Source organism: Meles meles, chromosome 1, assembly GCF_922984935.1.
Source record: "Meles meles chromosome 1, mMelMel3.1 paternal haplotype, whole genome shotgun sequence".
NCBI lineage: Eukaryota > Metazoa > Chordata > Mammalia > Carnivora > Mustelidae > Meles > Meles meles.
The window spans coordinates 205,705,831-205,726,663 of record NC_060066.1 but is presented as its reverse complement, the minus strand read 5'-3'; the positions used below and the strand labels follow the sequence as shown (position 1 = coordinate 205,726,663).

General features: G+C 51.7%; 2 protein-coding genes across 5 annotated transcripts in view; one reads left to right on the top strand and one right to left on the bottom strand.

Moving 5' to 3' along the window:
* ZBTB17 (zinc finger and BTB domain containing 17) overlaps nucleotides 1-803 on the bottom strand; it is a 32,402-nt gene extending 31,599 nt beyond the window's left edge. For 3 of the 4 annotated variants that reach the window (XR_006821050.1, XM_046025227.1, XM_046025239.1), the window contains exon 1: nucleotides 679-803. Coding sequence is in view for 1 of the 4 variants with exons in the window: in XM_046025239.1 (XP_045881195.1) it covers nucleotides 679-685 (7 nt within the window). In the remaining 3 variants the exon portion in view is untranslated. The remainder of the gene's footprint in view (nucleotides 1-678) is intronic. The other variant, XM_046025247.1, reaches the window with a different exon arrangement.
* A 10,764-nt stretch (nucleotides 804-11,567) lies between these two features.
* On the top strand, nucleotides 11,568-13,501 carry LOC123955457 (steroid receptor associated and regulated protein). The gene is made up of 2 exons (XM_046027518.1): nucleotides 11,568-11,614; nucleotides 12,738-13,501. Exons 1-2 carry the CDS (start codon nucleotides 11,581-11,583, stop codon nucleotides 13,163-13,165), a joined length of 462 nt encoding a protein of 153 aa, XP_045883474.1. The 5' UTR covers nucleotides 11,568-11,580; the 3' UTR covers nucleotides 13,166-13,501.
* Nucleotides 13,502-20,833: the final 7,332 nt, after the last annotated feature.

Genomic DNA, 20,833 nt, shown 5'->3' with positions numbered 1-20,833 from the left:
GAGCGAGACCCCAAGGTGCTTCAGAACGCCGCTGGGAAGCAGAGAGTCGGGACTCAAACCCCGGCTGCCAGGCTCCACAGTTCACACTTGAAACCACCAGACCGGGAGCAAGTCTGTCCGGTTCACTAGCTCTATCCTCACAACCTATCAGGTGCCGGGCCACCGTCTGCGGAGGGAAGGAATGAATGAAATCATCTCATACAGGGGCTAGTGCCGACCTCCCACTCTGCAGGCACCTCCTGGTTGTGGCAGGCCCGTGCCCTCCGGCCCCCACCCGCCGAAGTGAGCTGCCCCGGCACCCCGTCACCCCGCGGCCGCAGAACGACCACCCGCCGCGGCGCGCGGGGGGCGGGGGGTCAAGAGACGGTGACAGCCGGGCGGCGGGGGCGGAGAAGCTACCAGCTGGGGTGTCACCCAACCCGGGAAGCGACCCGCGCTCCCTCGCAGGAACTGCGGGTCCGCTCGCCCCTTCAGCGCCCGCTCGCCTGGCGGCGCTCCCCACCCCAGCTGCCTCGCACCCCCCTGCCCCGCGGGGTCCCCCAGTCCGGGTTCCCTTCCCATTCCACTTCCCTCCCCTCCCCCACACAACCGTCCCCGGCTTCCCGCCGCGCCCCATCCTTCGCCGCTTCCGCCCAGCTCCTGGGACTCGGCCAGCCCCGAGCGCTTGTTGACCCTCACCTGCCATGTCCCGGACCCCACTGTAGAGGGAGATGCATCACGGCCGCGAGAAGGCCGGGGACGGCACTTCACAGCAGACAAAGGGCGCCGCCATGTCAGAGTCGGGCGGAACCGACCTCGCTGGCTTCCCGGCTGCAACTTCCGGCGCATGCGCAACGCCTGCGCTACCCCGCGGCCCGCGGCCCGGCGCATGCGCTCACGTATCCAGAAGTTCTGTATTACAGTACTTCTGCACTTAGAATTGTCCTCATTGTAACCCCTCCTTGGATTTCTATTCCAAACATAACAGTAACAGCTTTCTCGCGTTCAGCGATTACTGTGTGCCAGGCACTGTGTTAAGCACTTTACGGGCATGATCTCATTAAGTCTTCTCGCTAACCGTAGGATAGTCTTTTTCTCCCCCTTTTTGAAGGGAAAACGGAGCCTCAGGAAGAGTAAATGAATTGTCCATTGTTAAGCGTCTTAGAAGTGGAGGAGCACAGACGTGGACCTAGTTGTGGCTCCCAAGTTGCAGATCCCCGCTTATGTTTTTCTGCCTCCTGAGCCTGCCATTTCCCCATTTCCTATTTAGGGCAGATCCAGGATTAGCCTGCCTGTGAAGGAGGGTGCTGGAAACTAAAGTGTCTGCAGACTCGAACAGTCCCTCTATGGCCTCTTTCCAGCTTTGCAGCAACTCTACACCACTGACTTCTCTACTTCCTTACAGTTCGTGGGCTTTCTCTTTGCTTTACTCCCGATCCTGTTTATTTCCCATGAGGGCTTGTTTTTTTCTTTCCTTTTTTTTTTTTTTTTTTTTTTTTAGATTTTATTTATCTATTTGAGAGAGAGCGTGAGCTTGCGGGGCGGGGCGGGGGGGGGGGGTGGTCCGCAGACGGGGGAGAGTGTATGTGTATGTGTATGTGTGCAGGGAGCAGAGGGCCAGGGAGAAGCAGGCTCAATCCCAGGACCCTGAGATCATGACCTGAGTTCCATCCCAGGACCCTGGGATCATGACCCCGAGATCATGATCTGAGCCAAAGGCAGAGGCTTCACTGACTGAGCAACCCAGGCACCTTCCCATGGGTTTTAACACTCTTGCCACCACCATGAACTTCTTTGGTCCCTTGTCTTTCTGTCACATGGATTTGGTAAGCTTTCCAACCCTCACTAAATCGAACCGCGCCTTTTCTCTTTGCTGGCACCCAAACAGCCATGCACAGTTGGACTAAGTACCCTAAGGGATAGACTGTTCCCTACAAATTCATGATAACTAGTCTGGAGAGGAACTTCAACAAATGTCGGTCTGGTCAAGTCACTCCTCTTCCCTTCACAGTCAGTAGGGACACTAAAAAGCTCAGCAGCAGTTGAATTCACCCTTTTCTTTTACAGGAAAATCCTACCAAATCTGATAGGACCCCTCTTGTCTTCCCAACACAAAGGACACAAATACACCTCTGTGTCCATCTGTGTTGGAAGTAGTCAGCTCAGACTTAACATCTGTTCCTCCAGAGTCTAAAAAGTTAAAATTCCATTTCCCAGACTCAGGTGCAGTTAGAATTCCAGATACAGATGGATTCTGCCAGTTAGTAAGACTGAGTGGAAGGAAGAAGGGAGGCAATAGCTATTTGTCCTACCGACATTAGCTGGTTGCTGCTGGCAAGCAAGGTCACGCAGATGTGAGGGTTTGCAGCAGTGCATGGCGGCCAGTCTCCAGCTTCTCGAGTGTTCAGATGCATCTGTGAATGGTGACAGTCAAACTCAGCCTTCTTGTGCGGGGGGAACCAGCTTCTAGTCCCAAAGTTAGACCCATGGTGATCTTGCTGGTGATATGTTGAATGCAATAATCTCGGTGATAACTTCTTGATTCCTCATCTTCCTGATTGTAGCAGAAGTAATAGGCTCTGCTTGGTGAGTTCTCTGGTGTTCTGGGAGCCATATTACTAGAGGACCCTCTAGAGACCTTTCTTTCAACCCTGGTGATAATGTTATAAACACTTAATTTTCTGTATTAAATCCCTCTCTGCTTAAAAGAAGTCTGAAGACAACATGAGGGATCCTTGTAAAATGGAAATGTTCTGTACCTGAACTGTGTATCACTGTAAATATCCTGGTTGTGATATGATGGTACCATAGCTTTAGAAGATGAGAGCATGGAGGAAACTGAGTAAAGCAGGGTGGTGGGATTGCTCTGTATTGTTTCTTACAATGGCTTGTGAACTGGGGTGCGTGGGTGGTTCAGTCGGTTGAGGGTTCGACTCTTTATGACTCTTGATTTTGGCACAGGTCATGATCTCAGGGTTGTGGGCTCTGCGGTCAGCATGGAATCTGCTGGGGATTCTCTCCCTCTCTCACGGCCTTCCATCCCTGCTCATGGGATGTGTGCACGCGCATGCGCGCTCTCTCTCTTTCTCAAAACAAAAACAGGGGCACCTGGGTGGCTCAGTTGGTGAAGAGTCTGCCTTCAGCTTAGTTCATGATCGCAGGGTCCTGGGATGGAGCCCTGCATGGGGCTTCTTGCTCGCAGAGGACCTACTTCTCCCTCTCCCTCTGCCTGCCGCTCCCGCTGTTTGTGCTCTCTCTCTGTTGAATAAATAAGTAAAATCTTAAAAAAAAAAACCCCAAGAACAATTACATGTGACCTACATTTTTTTTTTCAAAATAAAAAGTTTAAAGAGAATGCCCAGCAAGGGTTTCTATTTCTGCAGGAAACTGACCTCCAAGGGGGTCAAGGCATTAGAGTTGAACGTGACGCAAATCTAGCCTACTTTGCCTTGGGGAAAAGGAGTTACAGAAATTATCACTTATCACAGTTGAGTATTGTTGCCTGGGGGAAAGTGCCTAATAAAGATAGACTTTAGTAGATGGAGTAGTTGCCACTACGGACCACTAGAGGAGAAGGAGGACGGTAAGGACTATCATGTAGGCTGCCTATTTATAATTGCACTGAAGACTTTCGAAAAGGAAATATTTAGGGTTTAAATTCTCAGCTCAAGACAGGACCAGAGAAACAAGGGCCATTCCTGACGACTCTAAAAAAATTTATCCCCTCTCTGGTAGCTACAGGGCTTATGTAGCCAAAAATTGGACAGAGTTGATCCTGTGGGCTGCTGAACTGTAATACAATTACAACAGAAGCCGTATTCACAGGTTGGCTAGGTGCATTGAATGGGAACGAGTGGCATTTAGCAATTAAGATGGGGGGGGGGTGTGTTCGGGTGGAGGCAAAAGACTAAGTTCCCTGACCTCTCCAAATCCAAAATTCAGTGAAACTCTCACCTTGGATGCGCCACTCTCTTCCCATTGAATGAGACTGACTCTGCTTTCCCTGGAAAGCACGTAGGTCCTTATCTGAGGAAGTTACTTTGCAAAGAGATGCTGATTCTGCTCAGAGATCATTATCCTTTATTGGTCGCCAGATCTGTCCCAGTCCAAAGTGCCCCAGGGAACAAGCACGTGGTCTGACCTAGAGGTGAATTACTGATTTAGGAAAGCAAGCAAGCAAGCAAGCAAGGGGGGGGGGGGGGGAGCAAACCCCAGCTAATCCGTGCGCTGAAACGTAGAGAATATACCTGTAACTTAGACATGTTAAGTCAGGGAGGAAGGAACGTAAGATTAAACTTGGCTGAATTTATAAATATAAGTGACCCCCAAGAGACCCTGGGGTTTTAACGTCCCAGATCCAACAGCTGAGAATGGTCTAGTAGCACAGTTGGTTGATTGATAGTTGAGACCCAATAGTGATCTTCAGTAAATGAAACTGAGATGCCAGAAATTCTTTAGAATAATCCAGAAGGAGGAAATCTACAAATTCAGGCTAGATGGCCAAGAGCAGGAGCTCAGTATACCCCGGTTGCTGGAATGAGTGGAATGATTGCTTGGTTTTTCACCCATCGGGGGGTGGGGGTTGCTGCAATCTATTACGACAGACCACCCCCTCCCAATTCTCCCCTCTCCTCCAATCCCCTCTCCCCTTAGCTGTTGGAGGGATGCACAGGGCCCCTCACCATCTCTGGAGTCTCCAGCCAAAACCTCACCCACCCCCTACCCTAATGACGTCCCAAAGCTCAGTTATCATTTACACGTGGGTCTTTTCCCAACGAGGAGACCTTCAGTGGTTGGCTAATGTGTGACTATAAACTTGAAAGGCTGTAGATAAACTGACAAATGTCTATTTATGCAATTTAGCTTGTCAATTTGATCACACACAGGTTGAAATCATGAACTATGTAACAATAGATGAGTTTATAAATGCAACGATGTTTTCTTTGCCTATTCGTCATGAAATGCTTTTCTTCACTCTTCACAGGCATCCCTGACATACACTTTTTAAACTCACGTCCATTCTGGAAATGTTATAAAGTACTAGATAGAATAGGGCCTACTGGGGGGCTCAGGCGGTAGAGTGTGTGACTCTTGGTCTTGGGGTCGTGATTTTGAGCCCCATGTTGGGCACAGAGTTTACTTTAAAAAAGAAAAAAAAAAGAAAGAAGGGGTGCCTGGGTGGCTTATTCAGTTAGGTGTTGGACTCTTAATTTTGGCTCAGGTCATGATCTCAGGGTTGTGAGATCAAGCCCCACAGGGGGCTCTGGGCTGGGTGTGGAGCCTGCTTAAGATTTTCTCTATCCCACTCCCCCAGTACTCTCTCTCTCTCTTTCTCTCTAAATAGATAAATAAATCTTAAAAAAAAAAAATAAAGGGGCACATGGGTGGCCCAGGGGGTTAAGTGTCTGCCTTCGGCTCAGGTCATGATCTCAGGGTCCTGGGATGGAGCCCCGCATCGGGCTCTCTGCTCAGCAAGGAGCCTGCTTCCCTTCCTCTCTGCCTGCCTCTCTGCCTACTTGCGATCTCTCTGTCAAGTAAATAAATGAAATCTTTTTATTAAAAAAATAGAGGACTACATAAAATAATTTAATAAAATATTAAACTAGATACAAATAACAAAATATTTTCAAAATATTTTGCCCACCATCCAGATTCAACAGTTGTTTGGCTACAGGCACGTAATACATCATCCTTTCTTTTTTCTTTCTTATTTTTTGAGTAGGCTCCATGCCCAGTATGGAGCCCAATGTAGGACTTGAACTCACGATCCCAAGATCTAGACCTGCACTGAGATCAAAAGTCAGATGCCCAACCAACTGAGCCACCCAGGTGGCCCTCACTGAAGTATTTTATCTATCTATCTATCTATCTATTTACTATTTTTTAAAAGATTTATTTATTTATTTTAGGGAGAGAGCCACGAGGCAGGGAGGGGCAAAGGCAGAGGGAGAGGGAGAAAGAGAGAGAAACTTCAGCAGACTCTGCCCTGTCCGGGGCTCCATCTCACGACGCCGAGATCATGACCTGACCTGAAACAAGACTCAGATGGCCAACCAAGTGCACCATCCAGGCACCCCCTTCCACACCCCAAAGTATTTTAAAGCAAACCCCAGGTACGTCATTCAACCCTCATATCGCTCAGTGCGACTCTTATGTATCCATGATGTAAGATTTTAAAAACAAAATCTTTTTTAATAAAATCTTTTTTTTTGTTAAAAGAATGTTCTTTGGAATCACGTCCTCTAGACCATCCCATGTTCTGAATTTCTGTTTGCTTCCTCGTGCGTCATCTGAATAACTCTTCTCTCCTTCCATTTCCTGCAAATTCGCGGGAGAGGGGTAAGTAGGTTCAGGTCTAACATTTTCTGTAAGAGCATGTTCTAGATGCTGCTGAGTCACATCAGGGACGCCCTCAGTGGTGCTAAGATCGATAGTGGGTTCAGGTGAGAGCAACCCGATTCCTTTTTTGGAAAGTTCCCATCAGCTTCCCATGTAACAGTCCCTTCCTTTGAAGATCCCTGCCTGAATCAATGATTTCATTAGAGGTTGTAAAATGATGCATTTCCTTTTTTTAAAAATATTTTATTTATTTATTTGACAGATACAGATCACAAGTTGGCAGAGAGGCAGGCAGAGAGAGAGGAGGAAGCAGGCTCCCCACCGAGCAGAGAGCCCGATTTGGGGCATGATCCCAGGACCCTGAGATCATGACCTGAGCCAAAGGCAGAGGCTTAACCCACTGGGCCACCCAGGCGCCCCAAACGATGCATTTCTGACACTATTATTCTTTCACACTTATTAGCTGGAATGCCTTTTTTTTTTTTTACGTTTTCACTTATTTATTTAAATAACCTCTACTCCCAACGTGAGGCTCGAACTCAGGACCCCGAGATCAAGAGTTACATGCACTTCCGACTGAGCCAGTCAGACATACAGCTGGAATTCTTGGTTGTTGTTGTTGTTGTTGTTTTAGATTTTATTTATTTGAGAGAGAGAGAGACAGACAGTGAGAGCATGAGCAGGGGATTGGGGGGAGAGACAGAGGGAGAGGGAGAAGCGGGCCCCATCCCGCTAAGCAGGGGGCCCAACTCGAGGCTCGATCCCAGGACCTGGGGATCATGACCTGAGCTGAAGGCAGAGGCTTCACCGACTGAGCCACCCAGGTGCGCCATTAACATCCTTTCTTGATTCCAGGATCCAATCCAGGATCCCACAAAGTGTTTCATTGCCTTGTCCTCTTAGTCTCCTTCCTGCTGTGATGGTTTCTCCGGGTTTTCTTTTCATGATCTTGACTGCTTGAGGAGCACCAGGCAGGTATTTGACAGAATGTCCTTTGGTTTGGTTTTCCCTATATTTTTCTCATGGTTAGACCTGGGTGATGGCGTTGGTGGGAAGACGAGGCGTCCCCTTCTCATCACATGATGAGGAGAACAGGTGTCCACAGGTGCCCGGTCACTTTTAAGTCATATCACACAAGCAACAATATCCACCTAGAATTTAATTGTATTTTCTTTGACTTTTGCAGGGACTATCAGTTTTCTGTCGCTGCTATGGCAAAGTACCACAATCCAGTGGCTTAAGGCAACATGTGTTTATTATTGATTGGTGAGAAGCCTGATGTGGGTTTCATTGTGCCGAAATTAAGATGTTGTCAGGGAGGTTCCTCCATGAACGTCCTGGGGGAGAAATCCCTTTCCAGTTTACAGAGGCCGCCGGGATTCCTGGGCTCATGGCCCTTTACACCTTCTTCAAAGCCAGCAATGACAGGTGAGTCTCATATCCTGTCTCTGGCCTTTTTTCCATCAACACATCTCTTTCTAACCCAGCCAGGAAATGTGTTCCAATTTTAAAGACTAGTGCGATTAAATTGTGCTCACTCAAATAATTCAGGATAATCTCTTCCTCTCAAAGTGCACACCTGTGACAATGTGATTTATCATAAGAAATATATGTTATCTGCTCTTTGTCCGATTCCTGGCACAGAGCTCCTCTCACCCTTTGAAACTGCCCAAGTGCTGAGAGCAAGAAAGGTGTCTTTTGGGGGCGCCTGGGTGGCTCAGTCGGTTAAGCGCCTGCCTTTGACTCAGGTCATGATCCCAGGGTCCTGGGATGGAGCCCCGCATTGGGGGGGGGGGTGTCCCTGCTCAGCGGGAAGCCCTTTCCCTCTTCTCTGCCTGCCACTCCCTTTGCTTATACTCTATCAAATGAATAAATGAAATCTTTTTTTTAAAGGCGTCTTTTGTTATGTATTAACAAGGTAACTTTTATTTTTAAAATTTTTTAAAGATTTTTGTTTTTATTTGTTAATTTGAAAGAGAGAAAGAGAGGGCGTGAGCGGGGGAAGGAACAGAGGGAGAGGGAGAGAGGACTCTGCACCGAGCACAGAGCCCCACACAGGCCCAATCCCAGGACCCCAAGATCAGGACCTGAGCGGAAATCTAGAGCTAGACGCTCCACTGACCAAGCCACCGGGAGGCCCCATGAGCTGGCTTTTTTTTTTTTAAGATTTTATTTATTTATTTATTTGACAGACAGAGATCACAAGTAGGCAGAGGCAGGTGGGGGGGGGGGGAGGCAGGCTCCCTGCTGAGCAGAAAGCCCCATGCAATGCGGGGCTCGATGCGGGGCTCGATGCGGGGCTCGATGCAGGGCACGATGCGGGGCTCAATCCCAGGACCCTGGGATCATGATCTGAGCCGAAGGCAGAGGCTTTAACCCACTGAGCCACCCAGGAACCCCTCGCTGGCTTTTAGAAAGATCCTAGGTCACCTAAGGACCTAGTGCTAGGGGACCCAATTGGAACTTTCAGCTCCACCCACCAACGTCAAGGAGGGTGCAGGGGCTGGAGGGGGAGTTCAGCCACTAATGGGTAATAATTTAATCCTCCGTGAACAGAGTGGAGGAGATCCAGGGAGAGTGGTGGGCTCAGAGAGTGTTAGAAGCTCCATCCCTTTCTCCACCCTCTGTCCTGGCTGTTCCTGAGTTGCACACTTTTATAATAAACTGGTAATCCAGGGGTATCTGGCTGGTTCAGTCGGTTAAGCGTCTGCTTTGACTCAGGTCCTGATCTCTGGGTCCCGGGATTGAGCCCTGGGTCAGGCTACCTGCTCGGCAGTGGTCTGCTTCTCCCTCTCCCTTGCCCTCTGTGATCTCTCTCGCTATTACTCTATCTCAAATAGATAAATAAAATCTAGAAACAAAACAAAACAGAACCCTGGGTGTCCCTGGGTGGCTCAGTCAGTTTAGCGTCTGCCTTCAGCTTAGGTCATGATCTTGGGGTCCTGGGATCGAGCCCCATACCAGGCTCTCTGCTCAGTGGGAAGCCCGCTTCTCCCTCTCCCTCTGCCTAGGGTTCTGCAGGTTTGTGCTCTCTCTCTCTCTGTCAAATAAATAAATAAAATCTTTAAAAAAAAAAAACAAGCAAACCTGGTAATCTAGTAAGTAAAATGTTTCTCGGACTTCTGTGTGCCACTCTGGCATATAAGGAGGGGGTCATGGGAAGCTCTGATCTAGAAATCAGAATCACAGAGGACAGTGTGGAATTACAATTAGCATGAGCAATGGAGGGGATTGGCAGTCATTTGGGAATGAGCCCTTCATCTGTGGAATCTCGCTGACTCTAGGTAGACTGTGTCAGAACAGAGTTAATCGCTTACTGGTGTGGGGAGAAATCAAACACGCACATCAGAATTGACGTTAGAAGTGGAATGCCCTTAATCACTTTGCGAAGTCATTTTTGCTGTGTCAGGAAACGTGTTCACAGGTTCTGGGGCCTAGGGCATGGCTATCTTTGGGGGAGCACTATTCTTATGCCATGCAGAGTTACTGATAATGTACAGAGCTGAGACTGTTACATTTAATGAAACAATACCGATTTTCATTTCAAAGTATATTTCCAACAAATGAGCAAACAAACTGAAACAGACTCACCAATACAGAGAACAAACTGGTGATTGTCAAAGGGGTGGTTGCGGGGAGGGGTTAGGCAAAATAGGCGAAGGGCATTAAGAGGTACAAACTTCCAGTTACAACACTGGGGGGCCTGGCTGACTCAGTTGCTAGAGCATGCATCCCTCTTGATCTCAGGGTTGTGGGTTTTGGTGTCGGGCTTCTGAATTTGAGCCCCACCTTCGGTGTAGAAATCACTTAAAAATAAAATATTTAATTAAAAGTAAGGAGGTACAAACTTTCAGTTTTAAAATGAATAAGTCAGGGTGTCTGGGTGGCTGGGTCTTGATTTCAGGGGTTGAGCCGCTGTCTCTTGATTTCGGCTCAGGGCGCACTCTCAGGGTCGTGAGATCGAGCCCTTCATCAGGCTCTGTGCTCCGTATGGAGTCTGCTAGTCCCTCTCCCTCTGCTCCTCTCCCCACTCGCATGCCCTCTCTCTCTCTCAAATAAATAAATAAAATCTTAAAGCAACAATCATAATAATTTAAAAATAAAAAGAAGTCACAAAGACAAAAAGTGCAGTGTGGGAATGGGGAATGTAGCTGATAATGTAATAACTTTTTTTCGTGACAGATGGTAACTACACTTCCCGTGGTGAGCATTTCCTACTATGTGTAATGTCAAATCATTATGGCTCTGTCAGGCACCTGAAACTGACACAATATTGCACATCAACTACATTCCCCTTAAAAAATGGTGATGATAAAGTAAATACTTTTTTTTTCAATAAAAACAGTCAGTTGATTTAAAAGAGGCTGTCGGCTAAATGTGTCCTCCCCAAATTCATATAGTGAAATGGAATCCCAAGTGTGGTGGGGTTTGGAGGTGGCGCTTTTGGGAGGCGATTAGATCATGAGCGTGGCCTCGTGGAGAGGTTGGTGCCCAGATAAAAGGGACTCCAGGCAGCGCCCCTGCCCATTTTGCCCCATGAAGACCCTGCCGTTTCCGATCCCTGGTGAGTCCTCACCAAACACAGATTCCGTGGACATCTTGATCTGGCCCCAGCATCCAGGGTTGTGAGAAATCCATTCTCTTTCTTTTTTTGTTGTTTTTTAAAGATTTTATTTATTTATTTATGTATCTGATGTAGAGAGAGAGATCACAAGTAGGGATAGAGGCAGGCAGAGAGAGAGGAAGGGAAGCAGGCTCCCCGCTGAGCAGAGAGCCCGATGTGGGGCTCAATCCCAGGACCCTGAGATCATGACCTGAGCCAAAGGCAGAGGCTTAACCCACTGAGCCACCCAGGCGCCCCGAGAAATCCATTTTCCTGTTGAAGTCTGGGCAGACTGAGGCAAAGAAAGGGTGGGAAGCGGCTGGAGCGGAGAGAAATGGTGTCGGTTCGGTGAAACAGCCTCCCAGTGGTGACCTGACAACAATCCTGTTGACATAACCCTGAGCATCAAAGCGATCCGCTAGCTGCCCCGGGCCAGTTCCTGCGGCTCCTGATGGAATTCACTCAGCAGATCCGGATCCGGTCCGGTATATATAAAAGGTCTGATCCTTGGGTGGGGAACCACATCCTGGAAAAGGCTGTTGAGAAGTTCTTCTCCTCCTTCCAGAGCTAGAAGTTCTCCCACTGTGGCTGCAGCAGTGACCCTCCCCCCCCCCCCCGCCCCGAAAGCCCCCAGTGACCAACAAGCCAGCCACTGAGTCATGGGCCTTGAGACGGATCTGGAGACCTGCTCAGGTAAGAGGTGGCGGGCGGGGGGTCTCGGCACCGCAGAAGGACCAGTCGGGGTGGGGCTTGGGAGGGCAGACATCCTCCCTGGAGCTGCCAGGATTCTCAAGCCAGGGCTGGAGGGCTTTGTGGATTCCCTGTGTTAACGAACCTACCAGAACATGAGCTTCCTTCCAAGACTGTGTCGTGAGGAAGAGCACATAGTGAAGAGAATTTATTTAGGTAACTCAAGACATTCACTGTTGGAGAGTCCAGGCTCTGGATGCGCACGGAGCTGCTCTGGGCCTCGCTTCATTGATAAGGGTGATGGACTGGCTCGTGGCTTCTCCCTGAGCTGGGTCAGGAGGGTACAAAAGTAAGACTGCAGGGATACCAGCATGTCTGGATCCCCAGATGGCCCCAGGCACGACCAGTGGCCTCCAGGGCTAGGGACGAGATTGTGTCAGGGAGGGGAGGGGAGAGCAGCCCGGTGCTCCCTGAGGACCACCATTTGCACAAGCCAAGCCTCAGTTTCCTCATCTGCAAAAGATGGCAGGATCTTCCTCTTGTTCGAGGACCTCATTACTTCAACAGTGTGGTCTGTGGACCAGCAACACGGGCATTCCCTGGGGGAATCGCAAAAAATGCAGAGCCTCGGGGTGCCTGCGTCGCTCAGTCATTACGCGTCTGCCTTTGGCTCAGAGCATGATGCCAGGGTCATGGGATTGAGTCCCACATTAGGTTCCCTGCTCAGCGGGGAGCCTGCTTCTCCCTCTCCCACTCCCCTTGCTTGTGTTCCCTCTCTCTGCTGTCTCTCTCTGTCAAATAGATAAATAAAATCTTAAAAAAAAAAATGCAGAGCCTCAGCACCACACGCCCCCACCCAGCATACCAGAGTCCACTAGGGAAATTCCTACACACAGAAGCTCTGATGCCCGGGGCTCTGTTCCGGAAGGCAGACGGCTGAGTAGGGGAAAGCCAGGATTTCAGCTCAGGTCTCCCTCGTGCTGAAATCCATGCTCTTAGACCCCACTCTCTTCCCATCTTTGTGTGTCAGCCCGTTGGGCAGTGAAACCCTCGCGGAGGGAACAGGTGAATGAATGAAACCACACCGGACTGTGGTGACATAAGCCTTCTGTCTCCCCCCTTCCAGGTGGGAAGCCTGCCTGCCATCAGAAGGCCATCCCTGCCGCTCACCTCACTTTCGTTATCGACTGTGCTCGTGGCAAACAGCTCTCCCTGGTGGAACCCCCGGTGCCCCCCCGAGCCTCCGGTCCTCATCTAGGACCTGTCACTCCTCCAATGAAGACCTATATCTTGTTCTGTGGCGAAAACCCGCCCCACCTGACTCAGGAGGCCCCTGTGGGTGGGGGACACCTGGCCCACCCCGGGGGGACCCTGCCAGCCTGCAGAGGGACGGTGGCCCCAGCTTCCTCCCCAGTCAGTCCACAGGTCCCCCAGGAGGCTCCTGAAGCCAAGGGGAACCCCTTGAAGGCTGTGACCTCAAGATCTTCAGCTTGGGGCACGGTCATCGGCTCGCTCAAAGCCCTCTCCTCCTGTGTCTGCGGCCAGGCAGAATAACTAGAAGAGCCTGGCCTCGGAGGACGAGTTGGCACAGCAGGCTGGAGAGCTCCGAACTGAGGTTCCCAAAGCCCAGCCCTCCTTCCCCAGCCAAGCAGAAGTCTTTGTACCCGAGCCAAGGAACAGCATTAGAACGATCAAGGACATCTGAAATAGCCATCAAGTACACGCTCAAAGGTCTCCTCTTTCCTCCTACTTATCTTTGTTCGCCTTAAGGCACCTGCGCAGGGAAAGAGACTAGTTCGTCCTACGGCGAATCCTAATGTCGCATCTTCTGCACGCCAGGCTCAGCAGAGTACGAGGAAAGACAGCACAGCATTCTTGGAGCTTATCCTCGGGGCGGTGGGTGTGGGTGAGGGCCAGGGTTAAATAAGTAAATGAATCAATAAAGATGATTTTGAACAGTGATGGAATGAGTGCTGTGTAGGACCCCACATGGGGTGCGGGGATGGGAGGTGATAGGGGGCACCGAGCTTTTCTGATACGGTGGGTGGGAAAGACCTCTGAGCGGGTCACAAAGCATGATCTAAAAGACGAGAAGGAGCCAGCACCGTGAAAATCCAGCCTCCCCTCCGCCACCTGGCTGGCGTCCTGTCCCGGGGCGACCTGTGCGGCGTCAGGCTGCCCCAGTGTGATGGGCAGGCCCAGTGAGTTGTGTGCCGCCATCCTGGCTCTTGGGCAAGTGTGTGGGTCCCTGGGAGACCCGGACACCAGTGGGGAAATCTGGGGGCCCAGGCAGGGCCTGGTGACCCAAAATGGGAGATAAGGGGAGCTGCTGGTCGAGAGGGCATGGGAGGGGCTTGGCAAGGTAATGGAGTTTCGTGTTTGATCAGATACGTAAGAGCTCTTATTTCCTGAGCAGCTACTGTATACCAGGCCCACGCACCCCTAGGGATACAAGGGGTGGGTGGGGGTCCCTGCCTCACGGGGGGCAGTCACGATACCCAGCGGGAAGCGGGGGTCACTGGCGTGTGCGTGAGGTTGTGCGTAGGTCTGAGATGGATGGTGGTGTGTGGAATGCTTAATCAACTCAGCTGAGGAAACACGTCTCCAGGACTTCTTGTTAAAATTGCTGAACGTCCCTGGGGGGCTCCGTTGGTGAAGGATCTGACTCTTGATTTCAGCTCAGGTCACGATCTCAGGGTCGTGAGATCGAGCCCTGAGTCAGCTCTGTGCTGGGCATGGAGCCTGCTTAAGTTTCTCTCTCTCCCTCTGCCCCTACCTCCTCCCTCTCTAAAAAACAAAACCGCTAAATGTTCACGTATTTTTTCAACAACTATTTTACTAGTTTCCTACAGACCCTAGTAGCCAAGTTGTACTGGCCGTTTGCTCTGTGCCAGGGAAGCGACATCCTTGGGGGTGCCTGTGTGAGGAAGCTCAGGTTAGGGAGCTGAGGTGCACGGAGCTGAGGGATCCACTCCGCAGAATCTCTCCGAGGCAGAGGCGATCCAGACGGAGTAGCCCTAACTCTGCCCTCCAGGAGCTCCCAGCCTGGTGGGGGAGGCAAGGAAGGAAGACGACTGTTACCACACCTTCTGATAAGTGAGGCATACAGAATAATGCTGGGGCTGAAGGAGGGCGTCCAGCCCACTCTGGGGAGAAGAGATCCGGGAGGGCTTCCTGCAGGAAGTGGTATCTAAGATGTGACCCGTGAGTGAGCCACACAAAGGCGAGGGAAGAGGGCTAGGGAGTGTTCCAGAAGAAGAAACAGAGTCCTTCAGTCTGGCTGGAGTGTTCATTCACTCATCAGGTGTTTACTGGGCACCTACTGTGTGCTCTGGGCGAGACCCTCAGTTGGAGCCGTGGTAAGACAGACAAGGGCCCACCCTGAAGGAGCTCATTCTCCAGTTGGGGGAAGACCACGCGTGCATGTGTACACGAAACAGTGCCGGAGACGCGGCAGGGACCTCATCATGTGAGGCCTGGCAGGCCGTGATAAGGTGTTCAGATTTTATTCTAAGACAGGTTCTGTTGGAAATTGTGAGCCGAGAACGACATGCCCAGACCTACCTTTAAAAAAAATAGTTCCTGTAGGGGCGCCTGGCTGGATCCGTGGGTAGAGCATGTGACTTTTTTTTTTTTTTTTAAGTTTATTTATTTATGTATTTAAGTAACCGCTACACCCACTGTGGGGCTTGAACTCAAGACCCCTAGATCAAGAGTTGCATGTTCCTCTTACTGGGCCAGCCAGGCACCCTGAGCCTGTGACTCTTGATCTTGGGACCGTGAGTTCAAGCCCCAGGTTGGGCATAGAGCTTACTGAAAAACAAAACGAAACTTTCCCTTGCCCTTGTGCTGGGACCAGAAGGCTAGGGTGGGGGCGCAGGAGGGGGCTGGGAAGCTTCAGAGCCTGGAGTCACCTGGATGACGTCTGCCCCACCTCCTTCCGACTGGAAGAGCTCAAAGGCGCCCCTTTGAAGGAAGTGTGAGGCCCTCCAGAAAGAGGGTGGGCCTGGGGCTGCAGGTCCAGCTTTGGAACAGCAGGTGCCGCCCTATCATCAGACTGGAGGGCACCGTCCTGGCCGGGCGGGTAGGGTAGAGAACTGCTGGGCAAGGGACCAGAGTCCCGGGCAGGCCACCCAGTGGGGTCCATGCTTCCAGAAGCCCAACTTGCTTCTAACCAACACCCCCTTCATCCCAACAGTGACTATACGTATACATATATACATATACAATATATTATATATATGTATGTATGTATATACATATATATTTATATTTATATATTTTAAGTGTATTTATTTTTTAGTGCTCTATACCCAGCATGGGGCTCAAACTCACCATCCAGAGATCAAGAGTCTCTTGCTCTCTGACAGAGCCAGCCAGGTGCCCCATGACTATGTATATTTTCGCATGTACCACACACCACCTCTGATCCTCTCATATCAGACCAGAGCAGTGGGTATGACTGTTATGGGCATTTTACAGATGAGGAAAGAGGCAGAGCCCAAATCCAAACCGCAGGCAGTGTGACTCCGAAGCTGTAAGCCACCTTGACCCTGAGCCAGGTGGCCGGCACTGTGTTCACATTTGTTCAATGGGCAGAGGCCCCAGTCTGGGCCGGGACGGTGTGCAGAGGGTGTGTGGGGCTGAAGCGGTGAGCAGGGCCCTCACTGAGATGGAACTCACGGGCTGAGGATTGAGCTCAGTTAGTCTCTCTGCCCACAATCCTGTGAGGCACTGTCCTATTTTACAGATGGTGGAAACTGAGGCTCAGGTAGGGAAAGCCACTGGCCCGAGGTCACACAGCTAGCAAGTGGCAGAACCAGGGTTGAAATTAAGGGCATTTGGGGGGCACCTGGGTGGCTCAGAAGTTAAGCCTCTGCCTTCAGCTCAGGTCATGATCCCGGGGTCCTGGGATGGAGTCCTGCACTGGGCTCCCTGCCTGGCGGGAAGTCTGATTCTCCCTCTCCCTTTCCCCCTGCTTGTGGTCCCTCGCTCGCTCTCTCTCTCTGTCAAATAAATAAATAAAATCTTATAAGAAAAAAAGGAAATTAAGGTTGTTGGGCTTCAGAACTTTGCTTACCACCCATATTGCAAGAACTCAGAACAATTCTGTTGAGGGAATGAATCGATAAATAGAAGAAAGTGAACCAGTGAGTTAAAGTGTGAATGACTGAATGTGTTTCCAGCCTGGTAGCCGTGGTTCACCAGGGCTGTGTCTCCAGTGCCTTAGAGTGTTTATGCATGATAGGCGGTGGTCGAGAACAGTGTGAGAAGGAGGGGAGATGGGCCCTTGGGCGGCTCAGTCGGTTGAGCATCTGGCTCTTGGTTTTGGCTCAGGTCATGATCTCAGGGTCACGAGAGCAAGCCCCGGATCAGCCTCTGCATTCAGCATGGAGTCTGCCTGGAATTCTCTCTCTGCCTCTTTGTCTGCCTCTCCCCGTCTCGTTCTCTCTCTCCCCTGCAAAACAGACAAAGAAGTCTATTTTTTTAAAGATTTTATTTATTTATTTGACAGACAGAGATCACAAGTAGTCAGAGAGGCAGACATGGGGGGGAGGGCAGGCGGAGCAGGCTCCCTGTTGAGCAGAGAGCCCGATGCAGGGCTTGATTCCAGGACCCCGGGATCATGACCTGAGCTGAAGGCAGAGGCTTTAACCCACTGAGCCACCCAGGCGCCCCTAAAGAAGTCTAATTTTCTTTTCTTTTTTTTTTTTTATATTTTATTTATTTGACAGAGAGAGATCACAAGTAGGCAGAGAGACAGGCAGAGAGAGAGGAGAAAGCAGGCTCCCCGCGGAGCAGAGAGCCCGATGCGGGGCTCGATCCCAGAACCCTGGGATCATGACCTGAGCCGAAGGCAGGGGCTTTAACCCACTGAGCCACTCAGGTGCCCCAGAAGTCTAATTTTCAAAAGATATTTTAGTTTGAAAGAGTGCACATGGGTGGGTGGAGGGGCAGAGGGAGAGAGAGAAGCGGACTCCTTGCTGAACTGGGAGCCCGATGAGGGACTCAATCCAAGGACCCCGAGATCAAGACCCAAGCTGAAGGCAGATGCCTCCCTGACTGAGCCACCTAGGTGCTTCCAAATAAATCTTTTTTTAAAAAATGATATTTTTTTTAAAGGGAGGAGGGAGGGAAGGACTCGGAAGGATGGAAGGTAGGAACAGATGAGCTGTCTTGCCTTCTCCTCTGGGGCTCCGAGGGCCCGCAGCCCTGCTTTGTGCCCAGAGGGCCACACCCAATCTAGTAGCCCCCAGACTCCCATGAAAAGCTGTCCCTGAGTCTTGAGGCCTTGGAGGGCTTCAGAGCTGGGGACTGGTCCAGCTGGCTTGTCATGGTGAACCCCAGGCCAGGGATGGGTTGCCCAGCTGTGCTGACTGTAAATAACACTCCCTCCCCTGCCCAGAGGCTCCCACCTGGGACACCTGCAGACTCCAGTCACCGTGTCCCTCAGGGCTCTCTGTGGCCTGAGGGCAGTGCCCGGTGAGTGGAAGCTTGGCTTCCCTTGCTCAGAAAACAAGCACAATTCTAACAAGGCTTTAGCATTTATTGAGCTTGTACTAAAATACCCTCTCTCTCTGGTTCTTTATAGCAGCCCTGGGAGGACGGTGCCCGATCTTTGCTTGTGGGATAAGGAAACTAAAGCTTCCAGAGGTTTCTTTCCCCCCACCTCCACTTCCAGGGCCCAGATAAGATCTTCTGAGATGGCCAGGGGATCTTTTCGCTCTGACCTGACCGGTTTTTCATAGAGAGGAGACGGCTACCCAGGCAGCTCCTCTGCCCCTCCGGCCTGAGTCTTGGCCTCGAGAGAGCCCCAGACAGTGTGGCTGATACTGGGGATTCCAGGTACATTTGAATTAGATGAAGTCACAGGAGCTGGGCCCTACTGGACATTTCCAGAGCATGGCATACGTGAGCTCCTGTCGGCTACCCGGTGCCAGGCCCTTTCCATGCATCACAAGACAAGCCTGGCCATGGAGTTCATTAGCACCACGTAGGCACCGGAGGCACAGGAGGGTTATGTTACTTACTCAGGATCACACAGCTCAGAAGCAGCAGAGCCAAGATTCAAACCCAGGGGCTGCAGCTCCAGAGTCTGGGCAGACCCTCCACTGTTTACTGAGGCTCACTAGCTTTTCAAAACATGCTACAAACACACACTTAGCTCCCTTCCCGGGCCAGGCTTGGAGCAAGAAGGCAGAAAAAGGCACCTTCTGCTACTGCAGAATTGGGATCCGAGGAGACTGGGGAGAAGGGAGATGGGCTGGGGGGGGGGGGGCACACCTCTAGGACACGGAAAGGTGGCCATGGGTATGAAGGGGGTTGGTCTGGAAGACATGCCCCCACCTGAGGTTCCGGAGCCCCAAGTCTTCATCTCACCTCTGCCACTGACTTCTGTGTGACCCTGGGGAAGGCTCTAGCCCTCCCTGGGCCTCAGTTTCCCCACCACACCAAGAAGAGTTTAGAGTGACTCCCTCAGGGGATAAGGCCCGCCAACCAAGTGGGTAGTCTCAGGGTCTGCCCTTACCCTCAGTCAAGCACCCCCTGTCATCTGAGTTTCACTTTCTTTTGAACACAAAGTCTGGGCCTAGGGTTCTTTGGGCTTGTCTGTGCCCCTGAGTTGGTAGCTGTAGAAGGCTTTCTGGAGGAGGCAGCTTTGGACCTGAACGAGATGGAACTTTCTAGTCCCTTCCGGGTCTCTGGCACCACGGGACCTGGACCTTCTCTCAGGTCTCCAGCCCTGGAAGGCTGCATCTTTTCAACTTGCCCTGCCCTCCTGCCCAGGCCCACTCCAAAAACTATATAAGATATACAAGTTGGGGGGGCACCTGGGTGGCTCAGTGTATTAAGCTGCTGCCTTCGGCTCAGGTCATGATCTCAGAGTCCTGGGATCGAGCCCCGCATCGGGCTCTCTGCTCCGCAGGCAGCCTGCTTCCTCCTCTCTCTCTGCCTGCCTCTCTGCCTACTTGTGATCTCTCTCTCTGTCAAATAAATAAATAAATAATCTTAAAAAAAAAAAAAAAGATATACAAGTTGGCATTTCCTGTACAGGATGACAGGTTGGGGCAGGGGAGCTGACTTAATCCTCAGGTGGTGTTGTGTTGGGGAGGGGCGGGGAGGAGGAGCTGATTTGGACTTTCTAGACTCAGCAGAGAACTTTCTAGAGCCATATGACAAGGACTCAAATTCCAGCCATGCCATTTCCAAGCTGGGTGACCTTGGGACAGTTGCTTGACCTCTCTGGTACCTACCTTGCAGAATTATTGTGGGGATGAGCAGTATGCTTGGCACACACTAAGCGCTCAATGAATGGGGCTGCTAAAATTATTCTTCACGGGGAGGGGGTGGGGTGGGGCGCAGGGCCTGTAGCCAGACCTATATATAGCCTGGAAAGGGTGGGGGGCCCCCCGGGGAGACAAAGCGCCAGGGCCAGCCCGGGAGCCCAGGGGGGCGGGGCCGATGAAAGAGGGCCTGCCGTCCCCACCTCCCGGCCCTCCTCCTCCGCAGGGTCACCTTGGTGGGAGGGCTCTCTCGGACACAGCTTCTACTCTGTGCCCTGCTAAATCGTCATCTCCCCAAACCTCGGTCTGGGGAGAGGGCTGCTGGGGCTTGGGGGGTGGGGCGTATTCGGGCCCAACCGCCCACGTAGGGGGAGCTGCCCCTTTTCCCATCCCCGGCTGTCCGCCGCCCAGCCCCCGCCCCCTTCGCGACCCAGGGAGGGACATCGCTGGGGTCTCGAAGCCAAGGTGAGCGTTTCCCTGGGTGGGGGGTCGAAGGAGACGGGGAAGCTGGCGCGGCTCCACCCCCAACCCCCGCGACGATGAGTTTCGGGGCTGCAAATAGCCCAGTGGAATCAGTGAGTCACGGAGGCTGGAAATACCGCGCCCCCTCTCCCTTCTCCCTTCTCCTCCGGTCTCCTCCCCTCCTCCCGCCTGCAGTGGGAGCTGCTCTGGGGAGCGCCTGGCACTCGGGTTTCAGTGGAGTCTCCTGGTGTTGTGGGGGGGGGGGGGGTCCCTCCAGAGCGCACCCAGACTCCCTGAACCAGCCAGCCCTCCAACCAGGGTCCAGCCCTGGCCTGCCTCTGGGTCTGTGCGACCCTGAGCCGCTCACTCAGCCAGTCTGGTCCTCACACAAGATGGGCTTCCAGCGGGTGGGCGGCGGCGCAGGACAGCTGGCCCGCCTTCGGCGTCCCTAAGCCTGGGATGGTGCCTGGCCGTTGAA